The sequence below is a fragment of the Pseudomassariella vexata genome, assembly GCF_002105095.1.
Source record: "Pseudomassariella vexata strain CBS 129021 chromosome Unknown BCR38scaffold_14, whole genome shotgun sequence".
Taxonomy (NCBI): Eukaryota; Fungi; Ascomycota; class Sordariomycetes; order Amphisphaeriales; family Pseudomassariaceae; genus Pseudomassariella; species Pseudomassariella vexata.
The window spans coordinates 17,028-33,453 of record NW_024467969.1 but is presented as its reverse complement, the minus strand read 5'-3'; the positions used below and the strand labels follow the sequence as shown (position 1 = coordinate 33,453).

The window sequence follows — 16,426 nt, the reverse complement described above, 5'->3', positions numbered from 1 at the left end:
GTGTTGGACGATCGGTTTCTTGCTATTGAGCTGCTGCGATGTTTGGGTGCTGTGTGATGGTTTCGATGTGAAGATGAGGACAACGTCAAGCCAGCAAAGGCTTGAGGCATCTGGCGACTAAGGGGCCGGGGGACCTTGAGACTTCCGGCTTCTGTCCAACATCAATTGATTGAGATTTTATCATGTATGTGCAAAACCTTGAAAGTCTCGGGTCCTTGAAAGCATCATTTCAAGAAGGTGCCAGCCTTCCGACGACTCGCAATTTCCGTGTTTCCAGAAAACTACGGATGAGTGCGTATGCCCCCTCTCCATAATTATCGTTATATTTTTGGAGTAACCTAGGCGCTGAAGTCCTCCAGAGTGTCGCACTTGATCTTGTTATACGAGGCAGATTTCATTTCAGCCATACGCAAAAGCAGACCTGAATCGTTCCCAGAACAGACATCCCTTTTATTGGTCCGTTGACATCGCACGACTCATGTGACCACGCAAGATAAAATCGGTTCCCGCCGGCGCAACTTCGCCAAAGCTTTGCAACTCATCCACACCAGCGCCAACAGATGGCATCCGCAACCACAAACCCTACAGCTGGCTTACAGTCCGCGCTCGATGATTTCCAAGGTGTTCTCAGCAAAGAAGACAAAACGAAACTTCAGCGGATCAAGGGAACTCCCAATGCTGACTCGGTGATCCAGTTCACAGCCTTGCTGGATCGCGAGAATACCCAGCGAAGAGGTTCGAGCATCGCTACGCGCTTGTATCCTATTCTGCTCTCCGTACAGCAATTCTCTGGTATTGTAGACACTTTTGCGTCCTCAAACCCAGCCATTGCAGCTTTAGTAGTGCGTGAATTTTCAATTTCAAGTCGTTCATTCCCCCTTTCAGTCTACCACAGTCGAAGTTGTCAAACGTTACACGCGTTGCGATTGTCCTCTTGGCACATGATTAGCGCTACCTCTTTATCTCTTCGTGTTCCTGCATGCATGCGACGATGACTAATCCTTATCGCCGTAGTGGGGTGTTGTTAAGTTGACTATGTTGGTGCGTTATCCCTTCAATTCGTAAACACTGTCTTAAAGCTAATCGAATAGACAGGTCACTGCCAACTTCGCCTCGTACTTTGAAGAGCTTTCCAAGACCTTCTTTGACTTTGACAAATGGTCACCAAGGTTCAATGAATACCAGCCCTTGTTTCCTTCGTCGACACGGTTACAGCTGGCTATTTGTGACTTCCATGCCTCAATAGTCCGTTGCTGCAAGACGATAGTGGAAGCTGTCAGGCGACCTTGTAGGTATGACGGGTATGCCCTATCTTGAAACTGGCTTACTGTTGCTTAGGGCAGTTACAGCTGGTGAATGTACTAAGAAAATCGTTCCAAGCGGAGGTCCAAAGTCATGTTCGACTTATCCAAGACAGGGCTCTTGAGGTGAAATATGAGATCGGCTTGGCGAAGGCGCAAGCAGCCTACCGAGAGCAGCAACATCCACTCAAGGAAGGGCATGTTGCTTTAGCTCAATGGAAATCTTTGTTGGCTTTCGTGGGTAAGGCCGATGCTGGATTGGATGAAGCAAGCACATGGAGGTCACTGACAGAACAACGACGTAAAGTTAAGTTACAACGTCCGTCTCGATCCATCTGAATCAAGACATATTGATACACAATATACCAAAGAGACAATAATAAGTGCCGTAGCCAAGGAGGATTAACGTAAACTCGATGCCTCGTCGAACTTTGATCACATCACAACTTTCAAAGCAGGCCCGCGCAAAGATGCACCACACCACGTGCAACTGGATCTTCGACAATGTCGTTTTTCGCAAATGGAGAAACGACAAGGGAAGCAAAATACTATGGCTCATAGGCGAAAGTAAGCAGAAACAACCTCGGCATTATTCTGTGACTAGTTCCTTTCGTGAGTGGGATCTGGGAACATAATCATCAGGTAATAAACGTACCATATTGTTAGTTCACATAGGTGTACTGTCATATTTTACCAATAGTTAGATCAGGATTGGTGTATTCAATCAATAATTTATTGATTACAAGGACGATGAGTCGGGTTCCTTCTTTCCGCCTTTCGACAATGCACAATCGTTGCCAGCAGAGCCAACCAATACTGCAGTCCCTCATTCGCCCAAACCTTGCCCCTGTCCGAGTAAAAGTTATGTCCCATGCTATGTCAAAGGCAGAATCACCGCTGTACGACTCTGCAACGGTCTTGGATCCTCTCACCGCCAAGCTCTGCCTTTTCACAACCAACTACATCACCGTCGATACAATCAACGAGTGTGGGTTTCACGAGCAGAATAAGCTTAGTGCTGCAAAAAGACCCCTACTCCTGGGCGAGCTCCAAGAAGTCCTGTCCACAAGTGCTGATGAGAACGCAGCAACGCAGAAACGCAGGTACCCAATTAGTGCGGGCACTTTAAGCAGATTGAAGAACTGTCCAACACTGTGCAGTATGTGCATGATACTATCCGTGCCTTCATATTGTATGCAGCCGCGCGAGCAAGATTCCCCATGCAAATACAAGGTGTCCGTGGTCAGATGGAGATGGCTGACAACTCTGTTGGTGGATTGTGTGTAATCTACTTGGACGGGAACGATTTCGAGACGGCAAACCGGTATCTGGCTTGTGAAATAATGCTCCTACACCAGCACGATGCTAATGTCAATGCTGTCGATGATCAAGTCCGGCCAGCGTCGCACGAGGCTATCACCTAATGATAAATTGGCTTCTTTTCACACTTTGATTCACTGGGGAGCGAATATCTTGGCTGCTTTCTACTTATGTTTCTATGGATATATAAAAATTCAGTGAAGAACGTATACCAGTAGAGAACACGCGTTTTAACAATCAAATGAGCTTGGCAAGTCGCTACAAAAGAGTTACCCCCTTGATGGCCCTGAGCATCAACCTCACCCCTCCACCTAATCACGCCATATGGCCCTCCGATGAGGGTAAAATTAACACAGCTCTGACGGATCTCGGGCAGGTCAAATAGCTTGATCTGGTTGTCGGCCGAAGCATCCATCAGCGCTGGCCACGTCCAAAACCATCTCAACCATCTCGGGCCCCACGTCGTACTGTTGGGTCTTTCGTACGACCTGAGGATCTTTAATATCCAGCGCAGTTCCTGAAGCTGCTCTTTCACTTTAGTGATCAGCGCTACCGCTTTCCTTGTCATCGCTAGCCCTGTGATCACATCCATGGCCCACAGGAGGTGATCATATTTGGCTTGTCTCGGAGGAGGAGGACGCACGGTGGTAAGGGTCTTTCTTCGTATGTAGCTCTAGTATATGGCATCTGCGTCCTCCGCGTTGACGGCTCCGCCATTATGGAGGTTGGAGTTTTGCTGGAACCAGACCTGGGAAAGGGGCGTGGGAGCACAGACTCGACAGGCGCCCTCGAATTCGTGGCGTGGCAGAATTATGTTGGGTGGCGATTGAACCGAGAAATAACGATGGCGGCAGCGCTTATATTGCAGGGAGCTGCGGCAGTATGGACATTGAATCTTCTTGGAGTCTAGCGCCCATTTGTCAATGCACCGCTGGTGGAATGTGTGGCGGCAGGGTAGGTTACTAAGCCAGAGATTTCAGTCTCGTCATGGCCAAGACATATCGAGCATATAATTTCTTCCTCTGGTGCATCTTTAATTGTAGGCTGGGAAATTTTACCAGTAAGGCGTTTTTCTCCTTGATCTTCGTCGGCCGTGTTGTTGTCCAAATCGGCGGTGGAATGTTGTCGATTCATAGTGACTGTTTCGAATATCTCAGGAAGCGAGTTCTGTGGTCTGAAACTTGTCCCCAACAGCAAGAGCAATATTAATCAACAGATCTTCTCACAGAGTTAATATGTATGGGGTGACTTCGGGAGAAATGACTTTTTCATCGATTCTGTTACATGAGACATGGTCTATAAATCCACCGGTTGGCGAAACTGTATTCGATGCAGGTATTTGGCGCCATTAACCACTCTTGACACTGTGAGGCAACGAAAAGCTCATTACATCCCACTGACTTCAACAAAGGATATATACTCACCGCAATAATTGTTACGGGTACATGGCCTCAAGTCGCAACATCATAAGAAAAAACCTCAAGTGTGCTTCGTAGTATACACGAAGCATCTTCCATGCCTCCGAGAAAGACCTCTAGTACAGAGGCGAAGTCAACTTATACTTATCATTACATTCGCCTTTCTTTAGGCTTTGTGCATGACTCAGCTCTAGAGCGAAGCTGTGTCTCACGAATAGTGTCGTTAGTTGGGACGAATATTAATACTCAAGCAATTAACAGGCTTTTTATGCTGCGAAGATGATACTACCCTCAAATTGTGATATATAGGGCGCTGATACCGATTGCGGAGTCATCGGGTGTTCAGCCACGCAAACAGCGCTGTGATATCCTCTTGACAACTCGAGCGTTGTGAGTATATTATGTAGCCGTTAGAAGATATGCCATTGATCCATTTTCAGTGTGTTTTCCTTTTGCTTTTTCACAACCAACTTAGCACGGCTTTTATCCTCAGAACTGCCCGCACAATCAACTTACCCCCATTGGAATATCCACCTACTATCAGCATAAACCTCTACTTCGTCAACCTCCGGGCCCGCCATCCGCAGTACGAACAGCGTCGGCTTATCGTATTGTCTTCTTGAATTTCCGTATGCTCTCCAAGAGATTGTTCCCTTCTTTGACCACTGACTCGTCGCCCATCAACGCGTCTAGAATTTCGAACAAGTTTCGGAACAGGCGCTGCGATGGGACGCCTCGTCCTTCTCCATTTCGGGAACGATGCCTGGTGCAGGAACCATCGACAGCAAGGTCAGTGCGTGTGTGGAATGTCGTCTACGCCAGATGCCGAGACAGCTGGTGGAATGGTATCCAAATGTCAGGCTAATGGTGTCAGAAGCTGCGATCTTGGGTTCTTGACAGATGGAGCATATTTGGGAGTTTCCATCACAGGTTCTGGTTTTAAAGCTTTTGTGGCCTTATGATGGCTGCGAGCAATTTCGGTCGAAACAGTTGTGATAGTGATGGGCTCGTGATGGCTAGGAGCAACTTCGTTTGAAGCCATGGTGACTATGTTTGCTTGTTTTTCCCACTGATGCGCGCCTTTTCGTTGATGAGAGACGGGGTATCCTCAAGTATTGATCGTAGAGGGCACATGATGCCTAGGACTTACCATCGATTTAAACAACCTTGAAGTCTCGTTCCGGAGAAATGAGACGCTTTTGGTGCATTAAAAAACATGTAACTCGCTGTACCAATCTAGGAAGAAACCTTGCGTGGGTTCGAGAATTAAGTTTTCCGAGATCTAGGCATAGTTTTTCTATAGCGTATACGTAACTTGGGAATGGCTGCTCGGGTTCTACCCATTATATTTGAGCCAACCACTCTTATACCGTTGACCATTCAACACTTAGTCCGAGTAGAAGCATGTATTTGTGGGTCCTTAGATTCTCTGGCAGTGCTGTACCTTATCTGAGGTTAGGGTATTTCACATATTCATCAACATGCACTTGTTACTTTAAAGCAAGTTGCCTATGTTACTAACGACTACTTTACAACTATATTCAAGTGCGATACCACAGAATGCCGTAATATTGACCCGGCCCCTCTACGATGCCTGTATGCACTGAGGCCCCGACCCAGTTTCCGGTCCCTGAAGATGAAACCCCAATTCTATCTACTATCATCGCCTGTTGGAACATTACATGATCGTCAATGCCGTCCATGCTACGGTGTGTTGCATCAAGGCCAAGATACTGCAAAAGAAGACTTGAATGTCCCACCAATGTGAAAATACCACCTAGCAAGTCATTCCCTAAACTCTGGATCCCTGTAGCACATCCTTGATGAAAGAAGGTCCATGATGTTCATCTTCATCCACGTCGTGTTACTTGGACGTCTTCCAATTGAAGTAGCGGCCGATGTGGGCAGCATCAGTAGTCTTTCGAACCACCTTCCTGACGGCAACACCTCTAAGTAGGTTATGCAGTTTTTTTCAGTGAAGCTCTTTCGAAAACCCCACTTGGTTAATTGTATCTTGTACATTTTCAAATTACATTCAACTTAGACAGTTACGATTGGCAAGGGAGTTAGTTGGACTTAAGTTGCTCGAAAGTTGTGAGGTTCCTTCCCTATGATTACCACGGTCTGGAGGGTGTAGTCGTTTTCCAGGTAGTACCTTTGAATGTATTCCTGACTTTCGCCTAGTCTGCTCCGGTATACTTGCAACGTTACGATGACAACGTCTGTCTCAACTTGCATCTATGTCCTTGCTTTAACCAGGGTCTCTCTGGGAGGTGACGAGGTTCCTCTACAGGTAACTGGTCTCTCTAGAAGGGGACAAGATCTCTCTGAACGGCGACATGGTCGCTGATATTGGCGACGCGGTGTTGACTCCATGATGCGGAGTAAATCCCCTATACGAGTTTCTGTTATGAAGACGTTGTTCCCTTTCAGTGTCCAAACCAATATATACCTGTCTGTACGAACCGTCGTTGTGAGAAGGTATCCTTTCATCTAATGCGGCATAGCGGAGAGCCACGTTCTCATCCGCTCCCGCATCATGAAGAGAAACTTGCTGGTCTAATCCTGAATCATTTGAGCTACGAAGTGTGATCTCGGAGAAGAAGTCGGCCTGATTGGCCATTCCATCGAGTTGCATTGACTGGAAAAGAGCATGAAATCCCCGGCAAATTCAATTTTCACCTCATTACTCCAGGAATGAGAAATTGAAGCTCAGAACAGGAAGTTTTAAGTTGATGTAATTTGACATCTTTTCATAGGACCTGCTGATATAAAAAGAAGGTTATTTTGGGAACCACATATCGGAGCTACAAGATCGTTGTGGCCGTAGAGGTAAAGAAGGTGTTGGGGCTTTGGTGATGACGGAGTCGGATTAGCCCGACGTGGTCGAGTAAGCGTACTATGAGAGAGAGAACTTTTGCTGCGTGCGGCCCAGTTGTGAGGCAAAATGGGGAAGACAGAGTCCCTATGCCGGACCGGTAATGACGGCCTGCTTGGGTGGCAGCGCGCTGCTTCCCATTGTGGTTCGCATCCAATTTTGATCTCCTCGTCCCCGTAGGTTACAAGGCAGCTCCATATACTTTACTTAATACATCAACGTATGCCAACCAAGTAAATCCAATCCCATACCTGGGGTCAAGACTGGTGTCCTCACGAAGCCATTCTTTGGTACAGCTACAGGAGCAAGGACAGCGAATCCACCTCATACACTCATGAATATTGTGAAGTGAGATGAAGGCATGTGTCAAAGCTCCTCCACTCTTCCATTACGGAAAGCCCACTAGCCTACCACTGCCCTCCTCGACCATCTTAGCTTAGCACAACCTATCTATACATGTATAACGACGCTGTGGCCGTTGCATATAGTAATAAAACATCAAAACACAATAGTTTCCATCTATAATTGCTCTTTGCGAGACTCATCTCATCGAAACCCTTTATGATTGTATTGAAGTACATACTAGTGTTTTACAATGGATTTTGTTCGCAGCTTAAATGTAATCAACGCTGGATACAACCTTTAACCGTGGCCCGCATTGTCTCCTACCTCTTCGAATATCAACGCAAAAAAAGCCTCAGGTTAGGAAGACGGATAATTGAAAATGCAAAACCATACGCAGATCTTGCATGGCGTCTCTGTGAGTGCTATCGGTTGAGGCCACCTGCTAGCAACCTGCTAAAATCGCCCGAGACACGCATCGCTATTAAGTCACATTGGTCTTGGAAATTCGACAGCTGAAGCTATGAAGTAGTTAGACCTCATTTCTATAAAATCTAAACATAATTCAGCTGTCCTTCAATGTGTCCACCTTCGGCATTTCCATATAAGAGAAAGGTCCAAGTCCTCCCTGACCACAGTTAAAAACTGACTTGATTCCCTTATTCAATTTTCACCCCAAAATTCCTCTCCAAAGCATCACATATGGTATCCGGTCCCGTATTGAACATAAATGGGACATTCGACACCAACTCCCTGAACAAATTGATGATTGCCTCAAACAAAGCCGTCTTTTCTGGCAAGAGTCTTAGGCCACCGCCCCACATCACACCGCAATATGAACCGGTCTTGAGCTTTGCCTCAAGCTCCCTGAGTGCTTCTTCGGGCTGGACTGGATCGAGCTGATGCAGATGGCAGTTGAATCCGGCTTTGGCAGCACGCGCACTGTCGGCTTCCAGCTTTGCGGCGAGTCCCTCTGCTGGCCCGAATACATCTCTGAAATGATCTGGAATAGGGGCATTGAACTTTATGCCAATAATGAGGACGCTGTGGCGGATTGTCGACATTTTCGCCTAGGACTGTATCATAAATATAGATAATAACCAATCTGAGGCATTTAATTATGTGTAGAAGAGTGATATATAGCGTATAACTACCTGCTAATTCCAGACACTTCAGGAAGGAATTTATTGATCTATCTATGGCCGTGGGCGCTGAGCCGAATACTCGGCCAAGTATATTCACTAATAGTCCGAACCCCGAGCTCGTCTCCGAGTTCTTCGAGTCGGTCATATGTGAACCTTAATCCACACGTGTCGATCTATGAGCTTACTAATACTCTCGGCACTAACTGCAAAACGCGGCCTGGCGGTGAGGTAAACCTGCATGCGCAAACCCAAGAGGCAAACCAAGATGTGAGCTTGTGAGTGGCTTACTCATCCCCTAGAAGTGGGTGTCTTGACTTTGAATGTCCAATGGAGGACTCTTGTATTGTGTTTGCAACTCTCCTAGCGACACAAATACATTAATCAGTAGTTCCCAGGCTTGGAACGATCCACCAACTTTGGATCTTATAACTTGCAAGTGTATACGTCTTGACTGAAATATCTGTCACCTGCGTCCGAGCCCTTCTCCTCAATGAAGCCAGCAATTGAGCATGACGAGCCATCAAGCTTGCTGAGATGACATATTACACTTGTATGGATTGGTAGAAAGAAATGTAGCTGATATTCTTAAATGGCTCTCGGTTTCAAAATCAACTATACCGCCAACACCAGCGCTATGCTAAATTCAAAGGCTCAAGCACATGACTTGTATGCTTCTCCCAAATTGCCAGGACAACAGCAGTGAGATGGAATAATTCCCATGCGAAAACCATGTCTTGTTCTGTGCGATACCACTTCAATAGACAGCGGAATAAAACCGAGGCAGCGTTCATTCACCCATGGGACCCCATGATAAAGTGACGATGCTATGCCACCTCATTCCAGAGGCTTGTCCAGTTGCTGCTGATACCGCATTTCCATGACCCACTTATCCCCGAAGTCAATACCAATCCCACGACGCAGTTTGGTGGCCGCTTTCCGCCAAATCGTCGAGGCACCTAGGCCAATGTCCGCTAAATAGAGCTTCCAGTCCTCGACTGCGATGTCGGCTTGCTCTTCGTAGCCGATCTGCATTGCTCTCAGCAGTCCCTGTTTCGGCGCCCCAAGAGCAATTACGTATCGGGGGTGGACGTAAAGCCTCGCGCCGTCGATGATGTTAACCTTTCCGGCTGTTGGATCTATTCCACTGGGTACGTCAACAGCCATAACAAAGGCCTCGTTGCGATTGGCCCACTCCATCAATTCGTAGGTACTAGCTTGATCGCTCTTGCGTAATTCCTCGAAAGCGATCGAGAGTCCGAGAAGAGCGTCAACGATAAGGGTGACAGAGATCTGTGGCGATGAATTGAGGCTCGTAGTGGCCTTGCTGAGCTGCTTGAAAAGCTGCGTCTTGGAGAGCACAGCGCCGCCGAAATTGCGAAAGAGCCTAATCTGCTTCTGGACCTCTTCGATCAGGTCCTTTTCTCGCTCGATGCCGACCACACAAACAAGGACATTAATGCCTCGGTTTCGAAGATGACGTCCAGCTGAGATGGCACGTACACTTGATTTGTTGTTTCCCGCCATGACGACGATAGTAGGCGTATTTGGCCCAGGGGAAGCGGCAGCGTTACGAAGTGTTACGGCTGGATCGTTGAGGGCCGACAGGGCAACCTCGGCGATGCTCCGCCCAGCATTCTCGGCCATGAGATCTTCAGTCAGACCCATCTCATTGTGCGCAATATTCTCAAGATTAAGCATTTGCAGATGGGTGACTGTCTCGACCCGTCGACTTGAACCCATAGAATAGAAACCTTCAGCTGTAGCCGGAGGCGGCTGGCCCGAGTTGATTCTGCTGGGCCCAAGGATACTTTGCGTGGCACTCGCCTTCCGGGACCGGGAGCGTCTCGTCGACATTCGAGATTCCCCCCTAAGGCGTGAACTTCGCCCGCTGCCTTCTCTACCACTCAGTCGTTCCCCTCCATTCATGTTAGTATCATCAGCTTCGCTTTTCCAAAAGTCGTCGGGGGTTTCTTTCAGCTTCGATACTAACCCCGGTGCCTGTGCGGCCGACGAAGTTGATGGCATATCTAGGACGTTCTCCGAGTAGTGTAGATTCTTTCCCCCGGCGGTACCAGGTTTCGAGCGCGGAAGACGATTGTGGGATACGAGGCGCTCAGCATCATCAACCTTGTCCTGTTGGCGCATCTCCTGGAATATGTTTCGCTTGTCGAACTTGGTGAGATTACCCTCGAAGTCGAAATCGCCAGCGCCTTGAACATCGGTGACATCCTCCGAGGCCCAGCCATCAGCATTCGGCTTCTGACCCCTCTTAAGGGATGCGAAAGGCTGGAATGACTTGGTCGACTGAATTCCCACATGAGCAATTGGCAAATTACCACGGTGGTTGCCATAAAGGGGCAGGGTACTGACCTGTAGAATCGGTGTTTGCCTCCACCCAGAGCCAGAGCCTCCTTGGCCCCCCGCTTCATCAGTTTCCTTGACTGTGACGGGCGTATTCTCGCCTTCAGGCTGGCTTCGACTACCCTTCTGCTTGCGGCGTGTCTTCCGTCTTGCGCCCGGAGCGCTGGGCGCTGTCGGCGTCACTTCCGCTTCTGGTCCCGTCTCTGGTCCCGTCTCTGGCCCCGGAGGCACGATGCTTAACTTACCCAAGCTTTCCTCAAGGCGCTTGATAGGTGTATGTTGGTCGTTCCCTGGCGCCTCTTCCAGAGTTTTAACAAGGCTGGTGATCTTCGTGATGGCTGGCGGTGTAGGGTCTCTCTTTTCTCCGATATTCGGTCCAGGACGCCGTCCCATACTAAGAATTGCAGGGTCCTGGAATGTTGGTGTATTGGAGGAAGGAACGATCGGCGCAGGGATGGCATTGGCGGAGGGTGCTGTGAAACCCAGCGGACCGGCCCCCGAGGGGTTTGTCACAGCAGGCATTCTGCTGGAATCGAAGATATCTTCAATATCGTTCGGGTCGATGTGTACCGTCTCAGCGTACTGGCCTACATTGGAATGAACCTGATGCAGAACCAGTACTTGATTGGGGATGATCTGAGCAACTACTCCAGTCATGGAATAGCCAGACCGGAGTACCACGGTCATCCGAACCCCTATAAACATGTCTGCCATCTTGAACGATTGCCGAGGAACAGGTTGTTGCGGTTGCGAAGCTTGACTGGCCGTGATGTCTGGTCGTTGCGGGCGCAAGAACGAATGGCCAGTGGAATTTTCTGGGATGACGCAGTGGGACAACCTGGGACAGCCTTGAGACAGCTTAGGATGACCAGTGTTCTTTTGCCTTTATTCCACTATTATTTCACCTCTATTGCAGGTTGATTCCAGGGTCGATCCTGGAGGAATAGTGGCAAAGGAGGCGACGACTTTTGCGTTATTCCACTGCGATGATGCCGTGTGTCCTGTCACCCGCTCGACAGACAGATCAAGTCAGCGGCGTATTCATGGAGATCACAATCGTCCACGTGGGAGCTGATCGTGTTTGTGGTAAAGTGGGATGGAATTCCTCAACTGTCCAAAGCTTCTGATGCATCGCCGTCTGTCGATTCTCCAGTAGTTTAGCTTTGCTAAGCTTTTCTTATCGATAGCAGCAGACAGGCGTGTCACATGCTCTTGCTCCACTTGATCCTGGGAGTCGCGTGGGATGTGGCATGTGCAGAGTCTCGCCTCAAGATCACAAGGGAGTGATTGGACTAACTACCGCTAATACTACCTATAGTAGTTAAAGAATCTTCCCTATGATAGTTTAAACAGTCTAAAATAGAATACTACCTGTTACACGCAAAGGTGGTCAAAGATTTGTGAGGTTGTAAAAGCATGACATTCTATCTAGTCCTATGGAGCACGAAGGTTGGACTTAGTCCCGAAGGGCTAAGTCACGTGGTAACCTTGGTGGTCTTGGCAAAGCCCACCAAGGTTGCCTAACACTACCTTAATAGCCCTACTCAAGGTACAGGAGAGACTGGAAAGGTAAATACAAATGACATCAAAATAAAATCAAACTACTTAAAATCCTAACATCGTTAACTAATATACCGCATAGTAGCAATCTACTGCTTTCAAAGGAAATTCCTAATTCATTAGTACTAGATACGACTATGTCTAATTAGGATAAGAAATTTGTTCTATAGAAGATATAACGCCTTGATACTTATTCTCATATTACCTCCCTCTCTAAACTCTCCAAAAAGGGCTTAAGAAAAACCTAGAAAAGCGAATTCTACTAGTTTTTAGGATAAAGTATATGTTACGAACCACGTTCCTAACCAACACAGAATAGGCCCGTTGGCAGGCCTTAGGTGGATACCTGCAGGAAAGGACCGGAAACAAGGATAGAAGATAGGAACGGAAGAAGGACGGACCGACTAGAGAAGGTCACGTGACGGATCACGAAGAATAGGAGTGATCCAACGAGATCAGTGAAGGAGAGATGGATATATAAGTGACAGGACTCCCAGGCATTTCTGTCAGAGCCACAAGTGTCATCCGAGGCGGGCCGGCTTCCACCAGGAAGGAAGCCGTTTGTGGCGAATGAGGAGCCGCTATCCAAGATATTGGCCGAAGTCGGAGGAACACAGACATACGGAAGCAAACATCCAGAATCCAAGAGAGAACCTCGGCTGGCTATAAGTAAGGAGTCGAGACGAAGGAAGATAGAGAGGGCAGAGATCAATGAACTACTGTGGACACCCCTACCTGCCATCACCAAGTGACCACCAGTGACCACCAGGTGACCACCAGTGACCACCAGGTGACCACCAGTGACCACCAGGTGACCACCAGGGGGACACGCCTATTTCTCCCCTTCACTCTGTACTATCGCCTTCGGTCCAGGCCGTAACCTGACAATTTCATAGATAGACAGTCTCTACTTCAGTGATCAATCTAAGCATCAATCTAACCCATTGGTGAGGCAAACTGCCTTAACGACTCTATTCCCGATTACCCTACTTGAATACTTCAGTTACCCAAAGCACTCTACTCCATACGTCAAACCCCGATATTATTGCTTGAGGACTCCGCAGCAGGACTTGCTTACTAGCACAAACCCTTACAGACTCTTTAGTGGTTTACGCAGCTAGACTATTAGAGGTTTCGTTACAGTATATCTAGGATAAATTCGAATATAAGCCTCTAAGATAGTAATCCCTAAAAAGGTAGTTAATCCTAACCCTTACTCAGGAAGTTATAGGGTTCCAATATAGTGTACTAGGCTATGTGCAACGAAATCTCTAATAGTCTAGCTGCGTAAACCACTAAAGAGTCTGTAAGGGTTTGTGCTAGTAAGTAAGTCCTGCTGCGGAGTCCTTTAGCAATAATATCGGGGTCTGACGTATGGAGTATCGGGCTCTGGGTAACTGAAGTATTCGAGTAGGGTAACTGGGAATAGAGTCGTCAAGGCAGTTTGCCTCACCAATGGGTTAGATTGATGCTTAGATTGATCACTGAAGTAGAGACTGTATATCTATGAAATTCCTGGGAGTCCTGTCCCTTATATGCCCATCTCTCCTTCACTGATCCCCACTTGGATATGTTGGTTGTCCAACATATCCACCCCTGTTATTTCTTCTAGGGTTTAGTCAACCCTTACGGCGCGCTGCCCACCTTGTTGACTTCGCCTACCTAGCGATAATAGGGAGATTGGTGCAGTTTAGGATTACGAGCATCCTAGCCAGTCGACCGTCAAGCACTACGTCGGCGGAATATAACTCGACAGCCGGTCCAGAATTCGAATCGTTAATCCGACCCCTTATCGGACCCCCTCTCGCCGCGATTCTTGCGAGCGTCTAGACCACGTTACGGTCTATCCACTTGAGCGTATGGTTGAGATGTATACGCTCGACGAGAACCCCAATTAGCAGATACTACGACTTGTCGCGACAAAAAATAGTCGAGCATCTTCTGCACATCAGCAGCATCCCACCCCTGAGGACGAATTTAAGTGCCACATTACCACACTTATCGGTAGTTCAGGCAGGGGTTGTAGCACAGACTTAGGGAGGGACAGGAGGTTTAGTAGTCGTTTGGCTACAAGTTTACCTGTATAACCGCCCGACGCGGCTTAAGGGCCCGCTATATCATCTATAGCCCCTTGTCACGACCTGGGTTGCATCGCATTGGTAGAGACCTCGATTAGGTGCTATCGACGAAGATTCTACTCTAAGGAGCGAAGGAAAGAAGATGACAACTTAGGTTTGAGGGAGCGCGACTAAGTCATCCACGCTTGGCGGGGCTCCTACAAGGGTTATGATTGGCTTCCCATCTGGCACTGCCACGGCAGGTGTTCCAGCTGTAAGTCACCTGGTTGTAGTGAGTCTGCGAGGGTTGACCTTCACACCCCTTAAGGGAGTACTTGTAGAGGTACCGAGGGTTAACACCTACGGCGTATTTAATATTTTTTTTTTATTTCTTCTGGATCATTTGGATATGTTGGCTGTCCCACATATCCAACATATCCAACATATCCAACCCTGTAGATCACGTGACCTACCGGTCCTTTCCTTCCTCCGATGTGGGGTCCCGTGATCCTAGCGTCTGTATCCACCTAGCCTGCCGACGGGCCTGTAATGTTGGTTCAGGGCCAACGGTTCGTAACACTATGTATGACTTGACTTCGTAAGCGCAAATCGGTGTTATAAACACATATCAAGGGTTAGAATGGTTCTGAACTTGTTAATAAATTGCCAGTTCTACCAGGAGGTCCGCATATAAGTATACTTCTCCGTTCTGTGCGGCCCAGGTCCCGAGGATTGTTATACATCGTCGCGCAACCAATAAAATGGGTTGGTCGGCCATGAGTAGATTGACATCAAAGGCAAAACGGAGTCTGGACCCGTTAACGAACTTGAACTCTGTATTGAAAGCATAAAAGACTAGGGCAACGTGACATTGAGTCTCATGGCGCATCGGATTGGCGTAGTTCTTTACGTTCTAGTGAGGGATGCTGTCAGAGACGACCCTGTCCTGGAACATTTCTTCGTTTGTGCGTAGGTCCAATTATCATCTTCTGGGAACAGAAAGTCACTTGTTGTTGAGGGACACACAATAGAAGTGATGTATTGTGGTGAGGAAAGAAAGCTAGGCTAGTGTTGTTGGTCTGGAAATAAGTAGTGGTCGCTGCGCAGGTACCACCTCTGACACTTGTAGACCTTGTGGATGGTGTTTTATAACGTCAAATTGTCTACTACCGTTCAAATTAGGAATGCTTTGGGGTAGTCATGGACGTATGAGGGCTATTGGCGGAGGTTGGGGGTTGGGGTTATGCCGGCGAGTAGCCTTGAGAGGAGGAAAGTTATGTCAGTCTTGGTCGCTGTTTGATCACAAGTGATCATTGTTATAATTGTGCTTGGGTGAGGTTATGAATGTGCGAAGCAGCGTAGGTCCCTGGGTTTGTTGTTGGAATCCAACGCAAGGCTTTGAGGAAGCATTTCCTGTAGATGTTTCTTGTTCTCAACCTATCACGGATTCTGGCCATTGTAGAAGTAACACTTGCAAATTTCACCTTGAGACTGGATTCACCCTGAAACACTCACAAAACTTTGTATACATCGTGTAGTCGTTCTACAGAGGTCAAGAATATACCGCGAGTGGAAGCTCGGATTAATTGCCCCAGGTGATCTAGGAAGAGACTGGCATGAAAGTATGGCCTCAGTGAATCTATGCTGAGGAATCTGGGATCATTGGTCATGGCTTGTCTCTGGAAAGTATAGTTATTTTGCTGGTAATACACTAGCTGACAGATAGTTGTATATATACGGAATAAACGTAATGTAAAATGTTTAAAGTACTCCAAAAATGTTTCGAGTAAACATTTTTAGATGCAGGATAAGACATATTGAGGTAGTAAAAAGATTATATCTACTTAAATAGTGAGCGGAGCAGGGTATATTATTTTAGTGCTGAATACCACTGGGCCTCGTCTGTTGGGAAGATTGTTATAGGATATGCCAAAGGTTTACGGGTTGGTGTAAATATTAAGGCACATAGTCGTAGGACGTTTCTTAGGTTGCGCCTAGCATGCAGCAAGAGAAGTCCCCTCGGAGAAGTGGTCACCTTCACGAG

General features: G+C 47.6%; 4 protein-coding genes across 4 annotated transcripts; 2 read left to right on the top strand and 2 right to left on the bottom strand.

Annotated features, from left to right (window-relative positions):
- Nucleotides 1-560: 560 nt before the first annotated feature.
- BCR38DRAFT_352092 (uncharacterized protein) lies at nt 561-1,065 on the top strand (the record flags this gene model as incomplete). The annotated part of the gene is made up of 2 exons (XM_040856688.1): nt 561-842; nt 1,015-1,065. The coding sequence occupies 2 exons, from the start codon at nt 561-563 to the stop codon at nt 1,063-1,065; spliced, it is 333 nt and encodes a 110-aa protein (XP_040711746.1).
- Nucleotides 1,066-2,084: 1,019 nt separating this feature from the next.
- Nucleotides 2,085-2,725, top strand: BCR38DRAFT_412774 (uncharacterized protein; the record flags this gene model as incomplete). The annotated part of the gene is made up of 2 exons (XM_040858740.1): nt 2,085-2,460; nt 2,502-2,725. 2 exons carry the CDS (start codon nt 2,085-2,087, stop codon nt 2,723-2,725), a joined length of 600 nt encoding a protein of 199 aa, XP_040711745.1.
- A 5,105-nt stretch (nt 2,726-7,830) lies between these two features.
- BCR38DRAFT_445501 (uncharacterized protein) lies at nt 7,831-8,511 on the bottom strand. Its single transcript, XM_040861019.1, has one exon. The coding sequence runs from the start codon at nt 8,321-8,323 to the stop codon at nt 7,919-7,921; it is 405 nt and encodes a 134-aa protein (XP_040711744.1). The 5' UTR covers nt 8,324-8,511; the 3' UTR covers nt 7,831-7,918.
- A 727-nt stretch (nt 8,512-9,238) lies between these two features.
- On the bottom strand, nt 9,239-11,479 carry BCR38DRAFT_352188 (YjeF-related protein N-terminus-domain-containing protein; the record flags this gene model as incomplete). The annotated part of the gene is made up of 2 exons (XM_040856691.1): nt 9,239-10,708; nt 10,775-11,479. The coding sequence occupies 2 exons, from the start codon at nt 11,477-11,479 to the stop codon at nt 9,239-9,241; spliced, it is 2,175 nt and encodes a 724-aa protein (XP_040711743.1).
- Between the last annotated feature and the right edge of the window lie 4,947 nt (nt 11,480-16,426).